General features: G+C 34.5%; 1 protein-coding gene across 1 annotated transcript in view; it reads right to left on the reverse strand.

Moving 5' to 3' along the window:
- Positions 1 to 1607: 1607 nt before the first annotated feature.
- Positions 1608 to 27025, reverse strand: part of LOC139699112 (proteasome activator complex subunit 4-like) — a 49073-nt gene continuing 23655 nt past the window's right edge. The window contains exons 21-33 of the mRNA XM_071598139.1: positions 24234 to 24363; positions 21708 to 22009; positions 19448 to 19643; positions 16831 to 16945; positions 16585 to 16727; positions 15103 to 15191; positions 14719 to 14850; positions 10623 to 10954; positions 8992 to 9197; positions 8038 to 8148; positions 5090 to 5209; positions 4261 to 4491; positions 1608 to 3383 (exon numbers count right to left, since the gene is read on the reverse strand). Of these exons, the coding sequence (XP_071454240.1) occupies positions 3249 to 3383; positions 4261 to 4491; positions 5090 to 5209; positions 8038 to 8148; positions 8992 to 9197; positions 10623 to 10954; positions 14719 to 14850; positions 15103 to 15191; positions 16585 to 16727; positions 16831 to 16945; positions 19448 to 19643; positions 21708 to 22009; positions 24234 to 24363 (2242 nt within the window). The 3' untranslated portion in view covers positions 1608 to 3248. The remainder of the gene's footprint in view (positions 3384 to 4260; positions 4492 to 5089; positions 5210 to 8037; positions 8149 to 8991; positions 9198 to 10622; positions 10955 to 14718; positions 14851 to 15102; positions 15192 to 16584; positions 16728 to 16830; positions 16946 to 19447; positions 19644 to 21707; positions 22010 to 24233; positions 24364 to 27025) is intronic.

The raw sequence follows: 27025 nt of genomic DNA on the forward strand, positions 1-27025 counted from the left end.
ATGTCAATATTCAGCAATAGAACTAGTTGAGTCTACTTTATCTCTGAAATTGGGAATGCTGCTAATAACAATTAATCCTTTTGAGTATCATGCATAATTGCCTAATATTGTGCAAAAATTGCCTATTTTAATGAGAAATGCAAGATTTATAAAAAATGTCTGTAAAAAGATTATTATTTAAAATAAATTTCCAATAGTTTTGCAATTTTTAGGTAACATGCTATCCCTTTGGAAGAATTGCGCTTTGAACCAATTTAACAAAAACACGGCTGGAAAACTATTATACTGCACTAATGAGACTAAATTTCATTTTCTTTACAACCCTCAAGGGTGATACTCTCACAGCCCACTCAGGATTTCTGCAAGAAACAACATCCCACTTGCTAGGAAAGACTGACTCATTGTCATAATATATCAAGTCCGTATCTCTCCAGATGAGGGGGTCAAATGTTTCCAGGATGGCCCATGATATCATCGCCGAAACACAGGACCTAATAAGAAGCTGCACTATAAATTTTGGAAGAAAACAATGTCCCCTCATGGGAAAGACTTGCTCATTTTAAGATGATACAATGTCCAACACTCCAAGTCATATCCATAATAAGTTTCTACATTCCCAGATGATGGTATCAAATATCTCAGAGACATCCACATTTCCATAGTAGAGCAATTGACCTACCCTGCAGAGATGAAAGATTCTTATGCTATACCAATAACAAAAATTTCCATTAGCTAAATATCCCTTATTCTGCAAACAGCATAAGAGTATTTAATGAAATCCAAAAGAAGAGACTAAAGCATAAAAATAAGAATTATTCAATTTTTATTTACATTTATAACCATCAAGAAGAGTCTCCTAGATAGAAGCTGGCATTGCTGGGAAAGTTATCAGCGTCACTCACAGCAACTTTGGCACTTTTTTGGCAAGGGTTGTATTTGCATAATGCTTCTGAATTTACCAGGGGAAACAAAGGGAGCAAAAATTAGCTGGAAATGAACATACTCTCAGATATTACATTTCTAGCATGGAAATAAAATTAAAATTTTCTTACAAATAAACAAAACACCTTCATATCAATTATTCATTGATTGGCTGAAAAAAATATTTCAAGTTTTAAGAATGTGTCTTCAAGAAAGAAAATTCTTGGCAAGAAGTTCCTTTGTTAGGGCTCATTTCGGCTCTGAAGATATCATTTCAACCAGCTGGCTATGCTTAATCACAGGATTTCATGAGCAATAGACTTGCACAGGCGCTGAGAGAACTTGACCTGCCCTCTCATTAGCCTTCCCCAAATGGAACTGTTCTTCGTCCAGAATGCTGTCTATGGTAGGAGCAGAGCTCAAGCCACTTTATTTTGTTCTCTTGCATTGTGCCTAACAAACAAAGAATAAAAACTTCATTTTGATGTCCGAACTTCCTGCATTTTGAATCCATCCATTGCTTAGATATGGTGACTGGCCCATTACATTAACAGACTGATGTTCTGGATATTGTTCCCACCAACCAATCAATCCACTTACAAAAACTGAAGTATAATTCAGGGAATTACATGGTTCCAATTCAGATATCCCTGCAACATCTGCAGATATTTTTCAAAAAGACCATGTTTTAAACTTGTATTTATTTTATTTTGGATTTGTCATCACACAAGGTTTTCATTTGTACACATTGATCAGTCACATTTATTCCCTGAGGCACACATCTGGCAAGAGCTTGTAAGTGACACCCCGAGCTCCCAAGTATTCTTTGCCAATCAGCATGTTCATCAGGGAAGTTCAGGTAACTTACATTCACAACTTAAAAGTTCAAGTGCACGTTGCCACATCAATTTATAAGAGGTAGTTTATAAACCAGTATTTTCACAGCAAACAAGCCTTTCAGAAGGATTTTAGTAGATGATATTGGCCAAATGTTATCATTGGTCCATTGGACCATTATCAATGGTCAAAAAGGTGTTATATAACTTAACTGGTCCAAACTTGAAAATAATAATGTGTAAAATTCATTGCTTTCCAAGTTGAAATTTAAATACAAAAAGATAAACGTGAAACATTCTACAAAAACCACAGTAATCACAACTACCTAGTAGCTTGGAGTGAAACATTTCAAATAATATCCAGCACAGGTGACTCTTGCCAACATTACAGCACCACAATGGCCACTTCGTCTGGAATGACTTTTATGATAATTTTTAAATCCAACCCAAAATCATCTATTTAATCAACAATTACATTAGAAAGATTTCCAGTTGATCACTCAAATGATCACCAAAAAGTACTTGAGGAGCAAATCTTGATGGAGTCTTATCTAAGAAGTATTGCAACATTTAATCAATATGAAAGACTTAGGTAAGTAGTAGTCATAGGACTTCACAGAAAGAAACTTAAAAAAAATGTAATTCCATCCCCACTTACAGTATTCATATCTCAAATGAAACCCTTAGTTTCTCATGAGAAAAAATGCTTCAAATATCTAAAATTTCATACACTATCGTATAGTAACCTGATTTTGAAGATAAATAAATTGGATTACCATCCAAGATACTCCTTACAACTTGTCCAGGGGTAGTTTAAGGGGAATTAAAATTCATTCCTATATTCCTTCAACTCATGAACACATTCATAACATTACTAAACAGTAAATGAAATTGTCAGAGTCAAGAGAATAATATTTTGCACTTGGTTGAGAGAATAACTACCTAAGGAGAAAGTTTGAAATTTGAATAGCATTTTAGCTCACTTGAAAGGCAATCAAAACAAGATTTTGTAAAATATAATTAAATCACTTGCATCCATGTTTATATAAAAGATGATAAATCAGGGATTACATACATTAACAAATAAGTGGACATAAAGATTCAAAACCATCACCACTGCAAACCTTGCGTCACAGCCAACCTTAAATAAGTTTAAATAAAAATGATGGCAGTAGTTTTCCCTATATACTTTCAATGCCAAAAACTCTTAAAATTGATTGAAACACAACCAAATGTAAATTCAAACACAACTTTGAAAAATATGAATGTATCACTCATGCACACAAACAGGAGAGGTGAACTATAAAGATGTGAAAATAATCTAAACACAGAATCAGATGTGCAAGTTGATCTTGCTGATTCACAATCGTCCAAACCATTGACTTCCACAATTCTTTGTTCAAATTTGCAACAGTACTGATAAAAAACAATGTGGCGAGAAAAGGCCTTTTCATAAATAGTATTATGAAGTTTATTTTAAGGAAACAATAACTATGCATAATAAGATGGAGGAACAATCATTTCTGTAAGAACTGTCAACTGCTCCTCAGAAAATTTCTCTTGGTGCTCCAGCCAATTGTCCTGATGTGTGCGCTTGAAATCGCACAACGTTTTGCGAATGGTGGACTGCATTTGCAGAGGAAAGAAGTGAACAATAATTAATTCAATTATTTTCCACAAAACATAATATAATCATCAAATGACAAAGAGCTTAGAAAATTTTGCAGGCTTTCTTCACAATTTTACTTACACTACTGTGAAACGAGAAAAATCGTCTGAACAAAATTGAAGCACCTTTTAAGATGCAAAACAAGTGAAACTTACAAAATAAGAGAGCATAAAAAATTACCACATTTGATGGCATAGAAGGTGCACTCTCATTTCAGTAGGGCACACACAAGAAAAAGGTTTCAAAAATCTACACAAAAGCATGGGTTATTAATTAGGGTAATTTAAAAAAAAATTCACAGTAAGAAGAGCAGATGCTATTTTACAACAATCAAACTGCGAGAAAATATGACCAAGTTCATTTGATATTTCCCTTACACCTCTTTCAATGTCCCAGAAGGGAGCAACATGACATTCACCTCATGTAAAATGATCTTAATAATTACAACCTCTACTACAACATTCTTCAATGGAAATAATGTACATGAGTAAATGCAATCATCTAAATAGGTAGTACTGACCATCTGGGGTAAAAATAACATTCAGCACTGAACATTAACCCATGGAGTTCGCACTACCACATATAAGATACGGGTAATTTTTTGGAAAATTATTTTGAAAAAAGGTGTGTCTTACATGCCATCAAATACAGTAATGCACCCGGTAGTTATCATAACTGGGCAGCACCTTCATGTTGACCAAAATATGAAAATAGGCCAACAAATGCCTGGAGTAGCATTTAAATGCTAAAGGAACATTTTGAGGTGGCAAGTATTCTCATGAAAAATAAGCCAAGTGGTTTAAAAATTACTGAAAATATGGGTCAATTGCTTACCGGGATAGGTTGAGGATCACTTAAGTGATTGCCCAAAATGAGAAAAATGTCCGGAAGGAATTCTGGGACATCATAAGGATGAGCATTGATGAAGGCACACAATCCCAGTATTCCGGAGTGCCGCAATAATATTGCAGATGAAGCCTTTTCAGCTGAGCCCTTTGATCCTGCACCTCCATCCCGTTTATTCAAACGAACCAATTTTGTGGTACACTTTTTCTTAAATAGTTCCTGTAAGGAAAAAATGAAACGGTTATAGAGTGGCTACAAATATTTTACCGCAAAGTGACAAAAGTTAGCAAAGGTAAATACTTCAGTTTTAAACAGTGGGGCAAAGTTGCCAGGGAAATCAATGCACGGCAGAGGAAGTGGGTGGAGAAAATCCTGAAAGGTTGTATCTTTGAGGTGGGAGGATGAGTGTAGATTGGAAGTTTTTGACATGCATGTTACACCCACACACCATCCCTTTCCCGGATAGCACACTTACCGATAAAAAGTATGGACACATCTAACCAAATACAGTGTACGCATGAAGTACGTGATTAGGAGTACTCTTTGTTTAAAAGAATTTCATTCATTTGTAATGATTACAAAATGGTTCCTTCCAAGAGCCAGCTGCATAGCCACCCCATTTTGATTCAAAGCATTTGCCAAATCTTTTATGAATTTCAGTATAATTTGTCACCAGTAATAAATATTTGAGACAAAATATAAACCAGCCACAAAACAATAGATTGCTGAAAGGGTACTATCACTTTAATTAGCTATGTCTAATGCATACATGCACATAATGTCCTGTATAACAAAAAATGACTATGGATGTACTTACAAGTAAAGTTTCCTTAGAAGCCACAAAACCACAATGTAGCAATCCACCAAGTACTTGTGCAGCTTTCTCACGCACCTCAACTCTCTCATCCTCTAATGGCTCCAGCACCAAATTGGTCACCTGTGAAAGAGCATCCCTAGCAACGTCAGATGGCCATTCCATGATAACCAATGATACCAACAGAAACTAATCTTAAGTATTTGTCCACTTTCACACAGTAGAAAAAAGACCACAAATTAGTAATGGCATCTGCGTTAACATTTCATACAAAAGCCATTTAAGAAATCATGTTCAATACATGGGTCCTCAATGATTCCTTAGAAAATTAAACAGATGGTGCTCATAGTATCAGAAAAGCATCGCTTTTACTAAGCCTCATGTCTTATTAGACTGTGTTAGAGTTTCAATTGTATCCATCAAGTGGTTTCATTTTTATAATTGATTGAAGCAATAAACATTTGTTTCTTTATGACAATGGAAAAATATTAGTATAGTGCATTGATTGAACAATGCTTTTTAAAAGGCTTAACATCAAAAGAGATAAAAGTTGAGTTGGGTGAAGTTCATGGCACATGTATATGATGCATGCTCCTGCGTAGGCGATCGTTTACCAATGGGTAAATGAATCTAAACATGGCCATACAACCACAAATGGTGACCATTGGTAGGATGTCCAGTGAACGTAATTTCCTCCAAAACGAATGACAAAATGGTTTTGAGTGATCAAGGAATCATAGTTTGCCGAAAATGTAGTTGAAGCCACAGGCTACATATCATGAGGTACAGCGTTTTCCTTTTGCATAAAAAATTTGGTGTGAAAACAATCTCGGCAAGATGGCTGCTTGCTCTCACAATAAGTTTCTGCATCAATACATAACTGTGGATGAAACATGGATACATTACTACACTCTATAGACAAAGGAACAGTTGAAACAGTGGATTTCTAAAGATGATTCACCACCGAAGAAGGCAAAGGCAGTGAAATCTATTGACAAGGTGATGACCACAGTTTATTGGGATGCTCGTGGAATCATATACATTGATTACTTACAAAAAGGACAAACGATAAATTGAAAGTATCATCCATCATTACTGCACTGGTTGAGTGAAGAAATCAAGAAAGAATTCATTCTCTCCCCATAAGACATGGGTGCACATGCAATTTCAATGGTAAAATTATGAAATTAAAGACTGAATTATTACCACACCCACTGTATTCACCAGATTTGACCCCCAATGACTTTTTCCTATTGCCAAACTTGAAAAAATGGCCCAGAGGAAAATAATTCACGTCAAATGAGGAGATCATAGCAGACATAGATGCCAATTTTTGAAGACTTCAAAATCCTGATCTTTGAATGGCTTAAAAAAATGAGAAATACTGGGAAAAGTAAATCAAGCTTCTTCAATCAAAGGATATTATGCTGAAAAATAAAACAAAATCTACCCTATATAACTATTTTAAATATTTTTTCCAAAGGACTTACTAAACAACCCTCACAGATATGAATATGAACTTTGGCTGAGGGCCATGACCTTTAACAGACACCTGAATTTTGAAAAGTGACCCTGATTAGTAGTATAGAATCTATTATTGCATCAACTGGCTACAAAATATGGCAACTGGCCACTTTTTTCAGCATCAGGCCAGTGGCAACTGGCCACTGTTTGGGCCTCATGGCCTCTTAGGGTAATAGTGTACTGTAAGTTATTACACCCTATTTTTAGGATCTTGCCATGCATACTTTTTGAGCATGAGTTACCACATTCAAACTGGTGGATTTTGAAACATTATAATTGGCATTCTGTAATTTTTATTGCAATACAAACATTTTATTTCCAATTATTTATCTTTATTTAAGATATATTTATCTAAAATCAGAGAATAACATAATTTAATAGCTTCATCTTACCTTTATTTACTTTAAATAATTTATCTTTTTCAAAACCAAAAATACTATGACTAATCACATAAAACCTTAATCAAACTAAATAAAAACGCAAGTTAAGATTTTTACCCAACCTTCACAATGAGAACTACATGTGATCTATGGTGTACAATAAAGTACTGAGGTACACATTTAATTTTTGTATCACACAATGAAGTTTTCTTGATGCTTCGATGAAATAGTAAAGGAAGTATTTACTTATGGAGGGTGAAATGAAGATTTGCTATACCATTTATAATTCTTGCCAATGCTAAACACGGTTAAGAACTTCAAATGCATTTAAATCTGTCAGAAACTGTATGAGTTGAGGGTATGCGTAGTGAAAGGTTATACCAGCCCATTTTCTGAAATCTTTCCCTGAACTCATCCAGATGTAAGGTGGCCAGTTATTCTCCACATTACAATTTCTAATTTTCCACATGGACACGCAACCTATTACACATAGTGAAGAATATAGGAACTGCTGCCATATTTTTTGCACTTTTGTGCTTACTTCACTCACTTTCATCTATAGCCAGCTGCGACACCTATGGTTGTAAATTAAAATAGAGGTAGGAGATAAATGCTAAGTGTGATGGTATAAAAAGGTCCATTTCTGTTCAAATACAAGGAAGGTTAAAGTTAACAAATAAACAATAAAATTACCCAATAAACCAATTCACAAACTACAAATACCATGATAACACATACTATTTGAAGGATAGATGCTGCAATAAACCGCAACAATCAACCAAAAGTTGGTTTGGGAATCTTGAGTGGACCATACTTAATACTACACATGAAATTACTTGAAATCACACCGTGACAATCATACATTTCAAAATATTTCCAGTATTAAAAAAAAGTTTCAGCTTGGATGAAGTTATCCGGTACAATCACCTGGCTTTGAATCTGGGAGCCTCATGCCAGAATCCAAGTCCTTCACCTTGTACGTCCATCTATGACAGCAATAACCAGGGAGGAATAATTAAATCGGTTTAAATATAGAGTCCAACTTACCTCTTCCACCCAACTATCCTCACTCATTACAGTAGCCATGTTATGAAACACTAATACTTGTAGGTAGTCTAAGACAGTTGATCTAGCCCACCATGAGGAGCACTGGGCCACCTGGAAAGACAATGTAAATTAATAAATACATTGGTTATTGAGTAAAATAAAATATTTCTATCATAGTAATTAAAATACTTTATACTTATAAGCATCAACTACAAATAACATCGGTGTTCACAGGTCCTTGAAAATGCAGAGTTCTAACATTTCATCCACAACTGGAGTGGCAGAACTTACAGTCAAATATATGTATTCTGATTGCATTTATTTATTTAATATTATATTTACTACAAAAAATGGTAAAAAGTTTTGCACTTAAATACATTTCATTCATTCTTGTTTACCATACATTACTGCAATTAGCACCATTTTTTCAATTGCCTTATAATTTCAATGAGAATAATAGCATCAAAACAAAAGTATAAAAATGTACAAATAGAAATCATAGATAATTTAGCATGCATATACATACATGAAAAATTATCAAAATTCCTTTTTCCTTAATACCAAATATGCCTAGGAGATAAATACAATGGTATCCCATGATAAATCTACATGTTCACACACACTGTTGTATTCCTCACACATTCATACAAGTAATGAGTCACAACAAAATTTGGTTTTGGTAAGCGGAATAAAGACATTTTGCTCAAACCACAGTTTAAATTGTGTTACATACATGTTGATTGATGAAAGATTGCACTTTTGTTTCCATAATTTATTATTTCAAATAATAACTTATAACCCATGACCTTTCTTCTTACACAAAACACTTCCATTCCAGTCCATAGAAGTTTGACAGGCTTATATATGATATATAATTTTTGTGAATTGGGTACACTTAATATTTCCAGTAGAAAAGAATTCTAAGAAATTATTTTTTAAGTTATTAATGAATACCTGTCGAATTGATGAGAGAGCTACAGGAACCAGACTTGGTAGAACCAGAGAGTGGCTGAGGTGGGCCAGAGTCACTGTGCACGTTGAGACAAGATCTTCATCAACATCATAACTCTCCATTTGGCATATAAGTGGGAAGAATGAATAGAACTCACTTCTGGCACCATAAACAGCTCGACTGGAACTGCCAGTTATCCACTTGCAAACTTGAGATATGCAAGAAATAATGCATCATCAAATTCTCTTGTCTCCTTTACTTAGGAAATTCATAAAAATTCTGAAGAAAACCAAGGTCACCATATAATGATGGACAAATTTTGCTAAGTGTACAGCAACTTTGCAATTTTCAAAAGAAAATAAATTTAATTAGACGTAACTTCATCTCAGTTCATTCAATACTACACAAAAATTATTAGTGAAGTCAAACTTTCTACAGGCTGAAAGCCAATAATTACATTACTTAGGTAGGTAGCCATATTTATAAAGAATCTCAAAATGGATGGCTATGAACTTCAGAAAGTTACAATTTAAAAAATTAGATTTACTAGTCTTCCTGTATTAAGCGAGTGCTTGCTGTACAAACTTATTTTATAGCTTTTTTTTTTAAAGAATTAAACTGGATAGAATCAATTAATCACCATACAAAATTTCTTCTATTAATTAGATCAACATTTAAAAATGTCGTAAATGACAGCATCTCAAAATTTCCAGAAATACCAATGAATATTTCACTTGCAATTCTATACCAGACATATGGTTTTACATCTGGCATAAGATGATGCATGAGTTAAGCAAAGAAGCATTCACAAGGAGGACAGAATTGATGGTAGGAATGGCAAATAAGGATGTTATGAAAAGATTAGTGAAATTAGTAAATTTGGAGCATGGTTTTGAGCTGTGCAGAAATATGGTCATTGAAGCAAGGCATAGGGTGGTGGCTTTAGATTGAAAAAGTGAAATGTAAAAAAAGGAAAAACTGAAAAAATACAAGGCATGGTGGGACAGAAGAAAGAGTTTTTGGGAAAAATCTGAAGGAGGCACGAAAGGTGGAATCAGAGCAACCTGACTGGCAATGGGATATGGAAGAACAGAGAGAGGAGAACTTTTTAGAGAAGAGTTATTCAGAGGAAGGAAAAGGAAAGGATATGATGGACATAATGAAGGAAGTATGCAGCATCGAAGAAGGGTTTACTGAAGTATCAAATGTCATGTTGCATTTCGTTAGGGGGGGCTGAGAAATGTGTCAGTGTCACAGCTGTGTTAATTTAAAAATTGCATTAAAGGGTACACTATCAAATGATGATAATAATATTCTAAAATAAAGTGTCAGAGATGAGTATGTACAGCTATTTTTATGCAAAATTCTTTCTTGCACAAGAATGCTAAACTGCCTGATATATAGGATAATAAGTCACACATCAAAATTTAAATGTGTACACCCTCACTTTCTCTCATTAATTTTTTCAATAGCCAATTTGATCATCAAACATTCTAATTTTAACTATGTACAGTACAGGGGCTTAATCTGGACATAGATAATGAGGTGGACTACCCATTAAATTCCCAACATCATTCCTGATTCCGTTCAAACCAACAAACTATAACAAGCCAAAATGTTTAAATGCAACAACCTGTTTTCAAGAGACGTATTGCCTTTTCCTTCTCTGGATCCTTGGGAGATGATGAGTTTACAATTTTGTTGCTCACTTGTACTTTCTTCATCATTTGGGTAGTCTCACCGACCACATTAGCACCAGCCACAGTCACCTCAGAGGCCTGCTTTGATGGTGACTCCGCCTTGAAATGATTTGCAGTTTTGGGCAACGTTGAGTGCTCCAGGATGACATCATTCAACAACGTTAACTTTGGCAAAACTTCTGATACAAAATCATCAATGTGAGGTGAGCGAGTACGATTTCCTTTCCGAAACACGATATCTGGTTGAAATATGTTCGTTAACATACTGGAAAAAGGTAATATAGAAAATAAAGGACATTAGTGGGAGACTTAAAGAAATCTTATGAAAAGGTACACACACACACACAAATATATACATTTGATAGGATTTAAAAATGAATAATTGACAAGGTAACATCAATTCTATTTAGAAGAGACATTTATGACAGGATCAAAAACTCACATTATTGCTCTTAAGTACACCTCATTTGATGAAAAGATCACACAATAAGTGAATTGCATTATGCATTATAAGTTCACTGTATCAAGATTGATTTAACCCAAAAAGCCACATTAATTCTTGAAAAATTCCCTGTGATAAGCGTCAAAGAGAAATATTTGCTGAAGAAGAAGGGTTGGCACACATTGGAGTTATAGGATGTATTTATTTACCTAGCTAATTAATACAGCTTAACGTGGAACCTCCTACAACAAGCATAATTTGTTCTGCAATCTTTCTCGTAAATGAAACATACATTTAGTGAAACAACTTTTTGCAAGTAAATCAATGTAAAATATGATGATGCATTCCATTCTGAAAAAAATTAATTATGTACAAGGTTTATTCAAAGAAAATTATATATACATTGTTTAGGATTGAGGATCATGTTCATCTTTTCTTCTATCGTGAAATGAAGCAATCTGGAATGCAAACTCAATTTATAAAAGCAAAAAATAACCAAAATAAAGTATATTATTTATGATACATACATAGTTCCTATTTACAAGAAATCAGTCTGGACACATTTGATTTTGGAAATGCTTTAAAATTTTGTGTAAAAATATTTGGGAGCATTACTCCATGGAAAATCATTTGCAAGAATAACTTTCTCGGATTTTGGAAAGTTATAAAACTAAAATGGTTCAAAAATATGAGGCATATTCATAAAGTAAGGGCCATTTGCTTATATTTAAATATTGGCACTTCAGAACACAGTTTTACTAATGCAGCACCATCCACTGATTCATTGAGAAGCTATAGCAGCATTTGTTTTGTTTCAGAAGTCGTTTGATTGCCGGTGCATGCAAACAACAATGCCCGCGACAATCGTTCATCCCGGCAGCTGTGAAGTGCGTTCTGTCATAAGATTCTTGTATGCAAAAGGATTGTCGGCTGCTGAAATTCATCGGGAGTTATGCCTAGTTTACGGACCTACAGTTATGAGTGAAGGAAAGGTTACGACAATTGTGCCGTGATTTTAAAAATGGACGAAATAATATCCATGACGAAGAGCGAAGTGGCAGGCCCAGTATTCTGACCTATGAAATTGTTTCAAAAGTGGAACAAAAACTGTGATGTGATCTTTGATTGAAGATTAATGGCCTGGCTGAACAATTTCCTCAACTTGGACGCACTACTGTCTACAATATTGTCACGGAAAACCTCGGATACCACAAATTGTGTGCAAGGTGGGTACCGAAACACTGTTGCCTAAACCAATAAGAAAATTCAGGCCATTACTTCATGAGCATACCTTGTAGTAAAAACACTTTGGAGGGAGTTCAAAATTGAAGAAAAATGCTTATAGCATTTAAATATACATCATTTAATTAAGTATTATTCCGTCATGAGTAATAAGGGTAACGACTTTAATGAAAATCTAGGACAAATAATCAATGCAAGTTATTACTAACTATGGGTTCCAGTAAGAGTTTTCACTAGACTGAAATGTATATGATAGCATGAGTGCCAGATAATTTACCGTAATAAACAATCCAATGCTTTCAATTCAGTTCACCATGGCCAATGTTACCATCAAAGATTATGAATAGATAATATAGTTGACTGGGATCTGAGATTAATGTAACTGGTGCTAGCTTCAGCCACCACATGCACCCCAACTAGAGTATACATGGTAAAGTCTGATTTGAACTGTCACTATTGTAAATATACCTTACTTAAATTTTTACTAAATTTCCTACCAGAGTAGCCACAGAATTGGTTCCCAGCATGCACAAAAGGACAGTCCCAAAAGATACTTCAAAATATTGATATGCATTATCACAACAAAAATATATGCATCCCTTCCACAGAAATACTATATTCATTTTAGCAACATAGTTTGAACTACCTCAAAGAATGACTATATGAGATTCAGACACTAATGCCATGATTTAGGAAATGAATTACTTACATGGCTGTCAGAGTAACCAATTCATAAAATTATTCACAATATTTTAAAAAATTCACAATATACTACCTTGATCAAAAAGTTCCCGGAATAACCACCGTGTGCCGCTCCCATCGTTCCGATTTGAGTTCTGTTTTTTTTGTTAAATTGGTACATCTGTTGTTGATATTCCCTTTAAATCTTAGTGTCATAACTTGACATTTGCAAAAGTTACGTAGCCAAGAGTACATCTATCTCTGTGTGTGTTGGCGATTTTTTACAATTTCAGAAATGGATTTAAATTTGCAACAACGAACTTGTATTAAATTTTGCGTAAAAAACGGATTTAGTGGCGCACGGACGTTGGAAATGTTGGAAAAGTGTTTCGGCAACGATTCTCTAAAAAAAACGGTCGTTTACCAGTGGCACGAGCGGTTCAGAAGTGGTCGTGAGTCAATCGAAGATGATGAACGCAGTGGCAGACCATCGACATCGAAAGTCGGTGAAAAAATTGATAAAGTAAAAGAAATGTTGGTCAATAACCGCAAATTAACCATCAGAGAAATAGCGGAGGACTTGAACATTGCCTATGGATCCGCCCAAGACATTGTGGTTAATGATTTGGGTTTCCGTCGTGTAGCAGCAAAGTTGGTGCCAAAAGACCTCAATTTCATGCAAAAAAGAGACCGTGTTGACGTCGCAAAAGACATGATTTGCGAGGCTGAATCCGATCCCACATTCATCAAAAGGATCATTACTGGAGACGAGACGTGGGTTTATGAGTACGACACGCAATCCAGACATCAGGCAAGTGAATGGCGTTCACCAAATGAGCCGAGACCAAAAAAACCACGTCGTTTTCAGTCAAAAAAGAAGGCAATGCTGACCGTTTTCATGGATTACAACGGTGTAGTGCATCATGAATTTTTGCCAGAAGGCCAGACAGTAAACAAAGAGTATTATTTGGGCGTTATGAGACGTTTGCGTGAAGCAATTCGCCGAAAGAGACCAGAAATGTGGGCAGAAAACTCGTGGATTTTGCACCATGATAACGCACCGTCGCACAGTGCTATCATTATTCGTAATTTTTTGACGAAAAATGCAACAAATACCATCCAACAGCCACCGAATTCACCTGATTTGGCTCCCTGTGACTTCTTTCTGTTCAATCGAGTTAAAAAACCATTACAGGGAACGCGTTTTAGCAGCCGAGAGGAAGTAATGGAAAAATCGCAGGAAGCACTGATGGACATACCGAAAACCGAATATAAAAAATGTTTCGAGGATTGGATCAAGCGCTGGCATAAGTGTGTTGCAGTCGATGGGGATTACTTTGAAGGGGACAATATAGATTTAGATGAATAAACTTGTATTTTTAATTTTCTGAATAAATTCCGGGAAATTTTTGATCAAGGTAGTAATTCACAAAATTATGTCATTTTTAACAGCAAACAATATTTTTTATTAAAAAATCATGCATATGACTGTTTATATTAATTATTTTTGAATGAAAATAGGTTACTTTCACGGCATGAATTGGTTCTAATATTATAGAAAGATGCATTATCTCAAAGTTGCTACATGCTCATGAGCAGCAATATCTCATGTAAGAAAAACTTAATGATTCACTATGCTCCCTCAGCTTTTATGAATAACTCACCTTCCTAATCTTTCTCTAACATTTTGAAAAGGATGTGTTAAATAAGGAAAGAGGTATATCAGAAGCCGATGAAAAAGTTCAGAAACTCTCCACTGCTGTTGATTCAATGCTCCTTGCAATGTGTACAGCCGCCTTGAGAAAAACAGAAATTATAAATTTCAGTATACATTCATTCATTTCCTTATTAAATTTTATACTGAAAATAAACTCATCATTTATTTCCCTGACAATTTCAATCTCATAGGTAAGCCAACTTGATAAAATAAAAAGTTTTTCATCTGAATGATTTATGAATGTATCTTAATTACCAAAATAATGCAAAATGTCACAAAATAATGCAAGTCATTTATTAGTAAAAAATTAATCAGAAAATAATTTTCTTACCCACAATCAAGAAAAGAGGCATCTTCCCTTAGAGGGTCTTCCATAAGAATTTCCAGTAACCAATGCAGACGATTTGGATCTCTGCTTTCCTATGGGAAAGTACAGCAATGAGAACATAACAAATGCATGTTATACAGTCATAACTATAAGTTACACAGCAAAGAAAATAAAAGTAGTTAATGGGGGAGGTAAGAGCACAGAGGCCTGTATTAACATCCTATCAACTTTTGATATCTACGAGGGTGGCGTGATGAGTGACTTGGCTCACATACTAATAGATGGAACCAATCACTCATACATTTTAATCCCAATAGTTGAATAATCAATTGGTACACTCTTTTACAAAAACACCAGTTTGTTTGACAGCATTTTAAACAAAATTTTGCTGAATGCCAATCAAAAATAGACAAAATTGGATTTAAAGATGTGATTTTCAGAAGGGAAAACAGCAATGGGTCCCCATGAAAGGTTTTCCCTTACGTGGATGATTTATGCCCTTCACACGAAGTTCTTTGGCTTTGGGTCAACAAGTTTAAACATGGCAGAAAAAGCATTGGAGACACACTGCATCCTGGAGGCCTGAAAACAGCAATCATTGATGAAGTACATATTGCTTTGGCTGACAGACGGATAAAAGTGCTTGAGTTAGTAGAGGCCATGGCATATCCACCAAAATGCAATTCATTTTGCCCAATGAATTGAACAAGAAAAAGTTTGATGCAAGATGGGTGTCATTCTGTTTAAGCCGGAACAAAAGCTGACATCAGTATACTGAATGAAGGTGTTTAAGAAGAATTCAATATAATTTTTTGGACAATTTGTAACAATGTACATATAACGTAACATATAATGTAACAGTGGACATATCCCCACTTACAGGAAACAAAACAGCGATCCAAAAGTGCACGGCATGAGGTGAACTGTTTCCTAAAAAAAGCGATGACCATCATCTGTCGTGAAGGTGATGGCCTCAAGTATATTTGGACATAAAGAGGACCTTTTCATTGACTACCTTAAGAAAGAAAGAACACTTTCTGGAGAATATTATGTCTTACTCTTGGTAAAATTGAAGGCAGTACTAGTGGAAATACATCCAGGAATAGCCAAAAGGAAAAGTGCTCCATCCATCACCAAAACACTCTGGTTTTTCGAGACAAATCTGCTGAATTTAAGGTTTAAAAGTATTCCACAACCACAGCATTCACCCAATTTGACTCCCTTGGACTTCCACCTATTCCATAAAACTGAAAAATTTCCCAGTGGAGTGTATACACATATTTTGACGGACTCTAAAAAATTCACTGCTGCCAAAAGATGCAAAATTTGAAGAAATGTTAGGAAAATTGTACTGAATTCTGTGGGAAGGGTGGGGGGAAATAAAGCTCTTGGTCTGAAAAAATTTTGTTTTTAATATAAAACCAAGTTACTAATCAAACCGCAGTCATAGTTAAGTTTTATACCAGCAGTTCTAAAGTTACTTACCAATGCTGTGGCAAAGCAAACTCCCCAATCACCATTAGACTCCACTGTAAGGTTAGTAAGCGCAGTTCGAATGATTGGTCCAAGGAACTCCCACAATGCGACTACCTTCTCGAAAGGCCAATGCTTGCTTCCCCGAGCAAGACCTGAATTAAATAGGATGGATAATGAATATTTTCATTACATGAACAAAAAACTTTTTTCAACTGAACAGTAATATTGGTTACCAATCAAAAAATACCCACTCACCAGCAATTATTTCAGCAGCACATCTCTGGTTACTCTCTTGTTTCTCAGCAACAAGCCTGTTGAGATGAGGTTTGAATAGTTCCAAAACTGCATCGCCATGATTTCGAAACAAGCCCTACCATAAAAAATTAGAAGCTTTTATTAGACCACAGAGAGAAAATGAAACTAGATGGAAAATTGTCATCTAATGCATGACACATATTGAATAAGAATTGTTAAATAAGTATTGGTAGCTTTGTAAATAAATATTGTTTAATTCAAACCATATGAGTGGTTTGAATCTTTCTTCTTCCAATCATGAGAATCAAGGCACCCTTTGGACACTTTAGCCCTAATTAAGATATGTTTTACAGGGTGAAGCACTTGTTTCGCTCAAAGCTAAGTTGAAGCACCATAAGAGGTCCGGAGGGGGAATAAAATATCACTCTAAGAAATAAGTACCACCCTAAAAAACTTTAATTTTCCCCAGGGATATAAAGAAAATTAAGTGTTCAAGTCGCAAAGCAGCCAATTCTGTCCATCATCATCTGGGATTTGAATCTGAGACCCTCAAGTTAGCAGCCAAGGGGGTATATACCAATGAAGATACCACAGGACTTCCACAATAAATGACCAAATCTCAACAAAGGGGTCATTCTGAGAGACGATTAACTTCCTACTTACACTTCCCCAGATTTCAAACAAACCCTTATCAATAATTTTGTTTAAGAACGAACACAATGACCCTGTCACCTATACCCTGGTCCCAGTGATTTAATTTTCTCTATATGTTGAACATCAACCTGGAAGGAAGCATTTTTTGGGTGTAGTGGCATTCAGGATTCTGTTGGTATTTTTTTTTTTTTAACATGCTGGTGCGGAGAATTCACTTCTTTGCAGAAATATTAAGCACCAATGAGATATGCATTAGAATTTATTTCAGGACTACTTGAAACATTGTGATATTATTTATATATATTTTAGCTGTCATTCTTTTAAATTACAAGGATCAATATAATTACTATTGATAATCTACTGGTAAAAGTAGGTTTTGGATAAACACAAGCTACCAAACAGCACAATGACAATTCCCTTGCCTCTCCAAGCAAAAAGCAACCTGGTATCCAACACTACATCATGCCCCTCTTCATTTTCTCCTCAATTCCATCCCAACTATCAGTCTTCAACATCCCACGGCCAATCAAAACGCTTGGCATTCATCTTTCCTGCCCCTTTCGGATTTCTCCCAACAATACCCTTTCCTACCCCACCATACCTAGCCCTACCTTGTTTGTTTTACTTTTGGTCCAGTTCACCATTTCTATCCTTCTCCACATCCACATTTCAAACGCCTTCTACGTCTATCATCTCGCCTCATTGACCATGTTTCTGCACTGTACAAAACTACGTTTGACATCTAAATTTTGATGAGCCTTTTCTAAACATCCTTACATAACATCCCTCTCATCAACTCCCTCCTCCTTGTGAAAGCTTCTATGCCAAACGAAATTATTCTTCTTATGTCCCCACTACTTGACATTTTGGTCCAAAAAACTTTGAAGATAATCTAACTCTTTCGCCTTCTCTAATTTGTGAACTCCTATTTTAATATCTTTATACTCCTATTTTAACCTTTTAATTTCCTTCTCTTCAATATGGATTTGAAAACACAGTGGGAAGTGTCTGCAATACACAAGATGATGCACGAGCATCTTGCAGAGATAGCAACCAAATATTTATTGTGGCTTTCATTTATAACATTGACCATGTATGAATATGTTCTTGCCTGCCTAAAACAATATTATTGTGTTCAGTACTCAAGCTCTTTAGATATGATGACAAAAAATTAAAGGGAGAGCAGCAGGATGCTGTTAAAAGAGAGGCTATGATATCTTTTACCTGTTCAGAATAGCAATGAGGACTTTTTCATCTTTGAGAAGGGGTCAAATTTTCCACATGTGGATCATGTCTCTATATACTTATAATCCCCAGGATATGTTACACAGATAACCATTGACATTAAAGCCATCTATTTAAATTAAATAGAGCATCATTATCTGTGTATTAATTCAAGTTGTTTAGTTGTGGGACACAAACCTTGCAAGATTCAAGGTGAAAACTATCTGATGAAAAAATTAAGGTTCTCATTAAAATTAATGAACTTTCTTCATGTACAATCTCTAAATTAATTCCAAAGATTCAACTCTTGATATTAAAATTGCATTAATCTCCAGCAATTGGAAAGCAGCATACCCTTAGGCCAAATAATTAATGGTTTATAATTAATTCATTACTAGAGAATGCTAGTTTTTCCATAATTTAGGGTAGTAACATATACATAATCTTCTTGCAATGTAGATACTACAAAATAAATATGCACATTGCAGTAATTACATTATTGGAAAAATATCTGAGGCTTATTTGGCACACTTTAAGGATAGTGGAATATTTCAATGAATTTTAGATGCATTAAAGTTATTCCAAAATCAATACTTAATTACATTAACTTTTCAAAGCTTTTTATGTCCTATAGTTTGGTAGCGATCCTGATGAAATATCATGGTATTTTCAATATGAAATACGACAAAATGCTTGATATAAAATAGTGTTAGTCATAATTCAAGTAAATTAATCTTACCTTAAACATAATGAACCTCAAACCGTTGAATTTATCCTTCCCTTTCTTCTCTTCGAGCGATAAATAAGTGACTAACTTGTCTACATTCTCTTGGCTAGTGAAAAACTTATAAATTTCTTTCTCCTCAGGAGTCATATCTTCAATGGCACGGTCAAGTTTTGGCTGTGCACTATAGGGAGCATAAACCTGTAGCTCCCTAAAAATGGAAGAAAAAACTTAGGTAATTAATGCTGAAACCAAAAATTAGCAACACATTCAATCCAAGGAGAATAAACATAAAATATGATGGGTAGAGAAATATAAAGCTTTAACCCTTTCTAGTGACATGCATTATTGCTTAATTTCATGAGAAAATTGACAGGCTACTTTAATGGGAAATGCAGAATTTATGAAAAATGTCCATAAAAACATTATTATTTATCATAAAACTTAATTACCTTAGTTTTGCACTTTAAATTTTGAAAATGTTTGCAATTAATAGTAAACTAACTATCCTTTTGTAAGAATTGTGCTTTGAAGCAATTCAACAAAAAACTTACTTCAAAAAATTATTAAACTGCACTGATGCAGAGGGACACTAACTTTTGTAGTGTCAAGAAAGATACCCTGAATGCCTATACATACTGCACTCAGCATTACGATGATGCTAGAGCAATAAACGACAACACCCTGATTCACAAAGTCTGACCCACTGTCATAGGATATTTGGTCCTTATCTCTTGGGGTAAGAGGTCAAGTGTCTCAAAGACAAACACTCCATGTTTCCATCGCAAGAGCATTAGACCTACTTCGCTGAGAGACTGGAAAAAGTTCTTATGATACACCAAGAGACTTTGAAAACGTCATTTTATCAAAAGCAGTCTTATCATGCAAACTGCAAAGAGTTTTCACAATTATTAAAACGGACAGTTTCATATGAAAGAAAAATTATAGCAAAATTAATACGGCAGTATACGACTCAGCGTATAAATTCAAAAATTGGATCAACATGAGAAAAATTTAATGATACTTATATAATAAGATATAAAGGAAGAGAAAAAAGAATAAAAATAAGAATTATTTACTTTTTTATTTACATTTATAAACATCGACAATAGAGTAAGCAAGAGTGATATGCTGGCATTTTTGGGAATTTGAGGTTTGTTCAAACATCAAAATGTTTCCAAACTTTATTTATTGCAACAAAATACTTCACTGACACATTGGTCAGGACCCCCTTCAAAGTAGTCTCCTCCCCAGCTTATACATTTATCCCAACAGTGTCTCCACTTTTTGAAAGAGTCTTAAAATGCTTCTTCCAGAATGCTAATTAGATCCTCCACCGAATTTTTCTCTATCTCTGGAATGGTAGCAAATCTTTTTCCTTTGAGCAGGGTTTTTAGTTTGGGGAACAGGAAAGCATCACATAGGTCAGGTCTGGTGAGTACGGCCATAGGGAAAGCACAACGGCCTTGTTTTAGGCTAATATTTTATGAGTTCTGGGAGACAAATGAGCCAGCGTGTCTTCATCGTTGAATAACCACTCACTGTTCCTCCAAAATTCAGACTGTTTTTACCTCATTCTCTACCTTAGGTGTTTCATAACCCCCAGGTAGTAGTACTCTGTACTACTACCTGGTAGTAGTACTCAGTAGTACTCTGCGCTGACATTCCGGCCTTTTTAGCAGGTATTCCTGATGCACAACCCCCTTAAAAAAAGTCAACATCACCTAGACGTTTGAGCAAACTTTTCAAGCTTTTTAAAGGCATGGGGATGCTCATTGTCTTCTACTGATTGCCACCCCTTTTTGAACCAAGCAAACCACTCATAACACAGTATGTTTCGTAGCATTATCACCATAAGCTTTGGTAATAAACTCAAAAATTTCCATGAAGGATTTGCATAGGTTTGCGTAGAATATCATTGAAAAATATTGCTCCTTCAAAGAACTCAATCCCGCAGATCATATTTTTCACTGCACATAACTAACCAACAAAACAAGACACCAAAAGTGGTTGACGGCAGTTATTTGGAATGTTTCCACAGACAAACACCTCCAAACTGATTAAAACTAACCAACTGGAGATGTGCTATTCCAAAAGTTTTAGAACTTTTTGGACAGACCTCATATTCATTGGCATTGATCATGGTGACTTTGGCATTTTTTAGAATTAATTATAGAAATTTAAAGTTTGCCTCCTCAGAGGAATTTAAATATTACGTCTGTAATTATTTTCAATCATTGAGGCCATTCTATAAGCAACACAGCTTGCTACTCACTTGGGCCAACAGTAAAATCCAGAGTACGTTTTATGAGCAAAGGCGGTAGAATCCCACTCCGATGCTGTGGTTGGGATTCTTCGATCAGCTTCACCCTTCAAGCTCCAACCACTGCCATACTGGACCCATTCATTGTCAGAGCGATCACCAGGACAGATCACTTTTCTTTCTGAAGAAGAACATTCATCAATCTCTCCTCCAGTCTTGCTCTTCTCCTTGACAAATTTGTTCGGATTGATAGATAGCTTAACATGGTTTCTTTTGGACTGCCTCAGACAAAATACCACGGTCCTTACAGCAACCTGAATAAGTATTAATTAAAGAAATAAGTATTTACATCAACTTTATACATATGGGCTGCAGTACTTGTATTTCGCAAAATCAATTTCGAATTTCTGAGGCCCAAAATAGGATCTTTCAAATGAAACTACAGTAACTATTTTCTTCAAAACCATAAAAAGTTGAAGAATATATGTGCATACTTGTACAAGTCCTTTGAGGTTTATTATCAAGAAGTTTTTTTATATTTACCAAAAACTAATCACCATGTTGATATGCAAAAATTGCAACTTGTTTTATAACGAATGATCACACAGTTTTACATCTTAAGGCAATATTTTTGACGTAAAAAAAGCATTCCTATCCAATCTTCTTGAGCTTGAAGACAAAACCTTCAATAAGGGCCTATAACATGTTCCTGATGAGTACAACAGAGCTGTAATCACTTGTTGCTAATAGCATTTAAAAAATTGTACAAAAATTGTCATTTATGGCCCTTTGACAAAGATATGAGTCCATTATTGCTTTGTATATGTATAAAAGAGCAATATTTTCATGACCTTAGCCAAACAAAGAAAGCAGTTAGATGGACTGGACATATTTTGTAAGACAAAGAATACATTATATGATGCTTTTAAATAATACTTCATTTTAAAATTATTTTCACTCATTTTTTTATGGAAAACAACCATAAAGAACTTTGTAATGAAGAACATAAAAACTTTTAAAATAAGGATTTTTATTAACTTTTAGCAATAAAACATTTGCAACTTTTAGTTATGAAGTTTTAAAAAGGTTTCAATTGTTAAAATGAACCACCTTATATTTACAGCTATCAGAAATAAGTATCACATCATGTAATTAACTCAAAACAATCATGCTGACATCTCATGTGGCTTTGCCTTAGCAATGAAACATAAGAATGCGACTGAAGCAGCAGACAGAATTGTTTAAATAAGGAGGTGATTTGAGATAATGCAAATGAATGAATAGGGTTAATCCTGTTGGTATATAGCGAACCTAAATTATGCCTTGGAACTGCTGTTTAATAAACTCACAAAATCAGGAGCACAAAACGTAACTCCAAAATTATTTCCTCTCACAATAGAGCATATTTAAACAAAGAATCACCCCCTCTGTCACAAAGTACATGAGTTCAATAGCAGGCGTTAAGAAAACAAAACTATCAAATAAAATAGTAGAATGCACTTAGAATTGGATTTTTCAACAGTTGTTATCTTATTCTACGAGGTGCTTTTGAGTTATACTGTGTAATGATGTAGTGTTATAAACATGAAATACTTTTTGATGGTTTATACATTCAATTAAAACAAGAGGTAAAATATTACGGAAAACTTATGTTCCTATCTAAAAACACTACACTTATCTCTAAAAAACCCTCTAAATTGTTGCTGTAATTATCTAACTATAACTTGAAAATGTTTCATTTCTTTTTTGATTGTGAATATTGAAACAAAGAATATTTTATAACAACACCATTTAATTCATAAAATGCTGCATTGCAATAGACTACTAAATACAACATGTCTTATACAGATCATAATCGTTATTATTTTAACTATGAAAAAATAAATCCCACCCAATACTACAACTGGAACATATAGAAAACTCTTATTCCAAGCTTGTAATCAAAGAATATCACTTGATTTTTATCCAAGTGAACTGAATAGTTTGGAAAACATTGGTAGGCCTTTCTTGTATAATACAAAATGTATGAATCATTCTCTCAAGTCGACACAGATGAATTTACCATCAATATCGCTATCATAAGCTAAAATTAATGCTTTTCATCACATACTCATTATTTCATTTTTTATACGATAAATAAATTGTGATTTTTTTTAACGCCTTAATTATTTTCTAAGCAAAGTGACAGAGAGACAAAAGTGGAAATTCAATTAATTAATAAGATCTAGAGAAATATTTAATAGAAATATGGTAATTTTAACTCTTGATGATAAATACATGATAAGGAATGAACTCAGCACTAGAATAATCCATCAGTTACACTAAAAAAACTCTTAATTGTGAGACTAGGTTTCTTCTCTCATATATTTTGCACTTGATTAACAGCCAACTCACAATAAGTACACACACAGGGAGAACAATCCACGCTGAGAATTCAGGCACATGTAAAAGCCCTGATTATTTTCATTGAATATTCAAACCATCCAAATTTTTAAAAATTATTGAATGTAATTTTAGTAGATATTCAATCCCACTCACCTTTCTTAATTCAATGGAATCATGTATTAGAAGTGACAAAAAAAATTTCACCGCCCTTGGAGGATAAGAGACTGAAGGATGCACCAAGTCACGGAGGAAATTCACTGCGAGTGAGTAGTACCGCCAATGCCTGTACAAATTGAAATGATATTTTTCTCAAACAAATGCACATTAGTTTAACACCCTCTCCCCAGGGAGGAGGAACAGCAATCTAAAGAAGACATTTTATTTGGTGAATTTGTTTTCCAAAACCATGCATTGATCAGGAACAATATTTTCAAGGGAACCAGTAGATATGATGAAGAGAAATGAAATTTAACTTAGCACCTTACATCAAAACCGTAATATTGGCTGGAGATAAAACAATAAAACACAGAGTATATTTTTGTGACTATTCCATGATGTAACATACCTATTTGTCTACTGTAAATATAAACACATACTTAATTAAAAATGCAAATTTTTGTGAGGTGATAAATGAGGGATAAAATAAATGAAAAGCAATTATTCCAGTAGCTCAGAACATTGTAGTTTTGAATCATACAAAGGGAAATTACAATGAGAAATTGCTAGGCGATGTTGCACATCAAAATCAAGATAAGGGGTGCACAAAAATCATAGATGCCTATTAATGTTGGATTACCTTATTATCAAACATAATGGGAAAAGCTTTTTATCAATACATTTATCAAGATGGTTCAGGAAAAAATTGAAATTTCTTCCTCCCCTCCAGGGACAAGAAAAAGTCATTTAACTATTGAAATACTTTAAAAATTTAGTTGAGTTTGGGTGGCTTTAGAGATTTTACAGATTAAAATCAAATTGATTAAAATTGAAAATCAATCAAAGTATGCCCATTTCACATATTTTATCAAATTCCGAAGAAACTGTGGGAGATACCACAACAGTAACTTTTAAAGGAGTCATCCGCTAATATGTATTTCAATGCAACAATTTCAAAGTGTAAAAATCATTTGCCTTGGCTCATCAATTACAACAGGCCCTTTGAAGATTATTATTCATGTTTATATATTTAACATTTTATTGTAAGACCTTTGGACAAATAATAAATGGGAACTCTTTTCTATTCACTCCACAATAGCACAAACCAGAGGAATTCTATCCAACTTATCTTAGCAATTGTCAACAGGAATAAATGGTAATGTAAATTAAATTTAAATTAATCCAGACATTCTCTTTCTTGAAGAGTCCAAATTTGTGGGCAGAGTACAAAAAATTTGATACTATGCATGTTCATGATACAAAACTTGTGTCGCCACTGAGACATGACCACAAAAATGCTTACAAACTATAATAATACATGCATAACAATTGTGCCATATCATGAAACCGTACAATAAATTACCAGTGATGGTTTCCTAGTTGATATTCTTAACTGATGATAAAAAATATCCCACATCTATGGCTACACTAGCGTGAAGACTCACAGAAATTTGATGATAAAAACACCATTTGTGATAAGGAGAACTTGATATAGCAAGCATTTTGTAGAGACTGTAAGCTATTGTTACATTTAAGATTCCACGAAACATAATTCTTCAATATTTACCTGCATTAAACTGACAGAACTTATACAACCAAATAATAGCATATGAATTTGGTCCCAGAAGTACCCGGCCTGGCCTAGAGATGGCGGTAGTTGTTTGAAAAATACCACTGTATTAGAAAGTATGTAATCTATAAAGCATACGTTACAAGTTTGAAGACGCTACGTTGTTTAGTATTTCTTTGGCAGCCATCAATAGTGAACGAGTTCAGTGAATTTGTGAAAATGAAGAAAATTAGTCATCGTTATGTCATACAATACTTTCATTTGAAAGGCCTCAGCCCAACCAATATAAAAGCTGGACTGGATTCTACTCTGGGTGAGTCTGCTCCTTTGTTTACGACAGTAAAATATTGGGTAGCAGAATTTAAACGAGGCCATATGAGCCGTTAACATGGGCATCGCATTGGTCGACCAAATGAGGTGACAACTCCAGAAACAGTGAAGAAAATCCACCAAGGGATCCTGGATGTTTGTTAACTGAAAGTGTACGAGCTAGCAGACATAGTAGGAAAATTAAAAAGTGCCGTACATTGCATATTAACTGAAAATTTGGACATGCGATAGCTGTGTTCAAGATGAGTGCCGCGTTTGCTCACACTCTAGCAAAACCAGTGTCGTGAAGATGTTTCAATTGAGTGTTTAGCAAAGTTTCACTGCAACAACGCAGATTTTTTGCCCTGTTTCATAACCATGGATAAAACATGGGTCCATTACTTCACACCCGAGACAAAAGAACAATCAAAACAATGGATAACGAAGGGAAAAGTGACTCCAAAGAAGGCGAACACTGTTTCACCTGCAGGCAATGTCATGGCGTTGGTTTGTTGGGATGCATGTGGGATAATTTTCATTTATTATCTTAAAAAAGATAAAACTATCAATGGGGAGTATTATGCAAACTTATTGCAACATATGAGCATAGAAATCAAGCAAAAGCAACCAACCGCATTTGACTAAGAAGAAAGTGTTGTTTCATTAAGACAATGCATCAGCTCACATCCATCATTGCAATGGCCAAAATTCATGAATTTAAGTTTGAATTGCTACCTCATGCACCCTATTCGACCAATTTAGCCCCCTCGGATTATTTTCTGTTCCCAAACTTGAAAAAAATGGCTTGGTGGTCAAAGATTTTCCAACCATGAAGAAGTGATGATGGCAGTTAATACCTGCTATTTTGAGGAGCAAGACAGTTCTAACTATAAAAAGGATGTCGAAATTA

Source organism: Hetaerina americana, unplaced genomic scaffold (assembly GCF_022747635.1).
Source record: "Hetaerina americana unplaced genomic scaffold, ioHetAmer1.1.p SCAF_9, whole genome shotgun sequence".
Taxonomy (NCBI): Eukaryota; Metazoa; Arthropoda; class Insecta; order Odonata; family Calopterygidae; genus Hetaerina; species Hetaerina americana.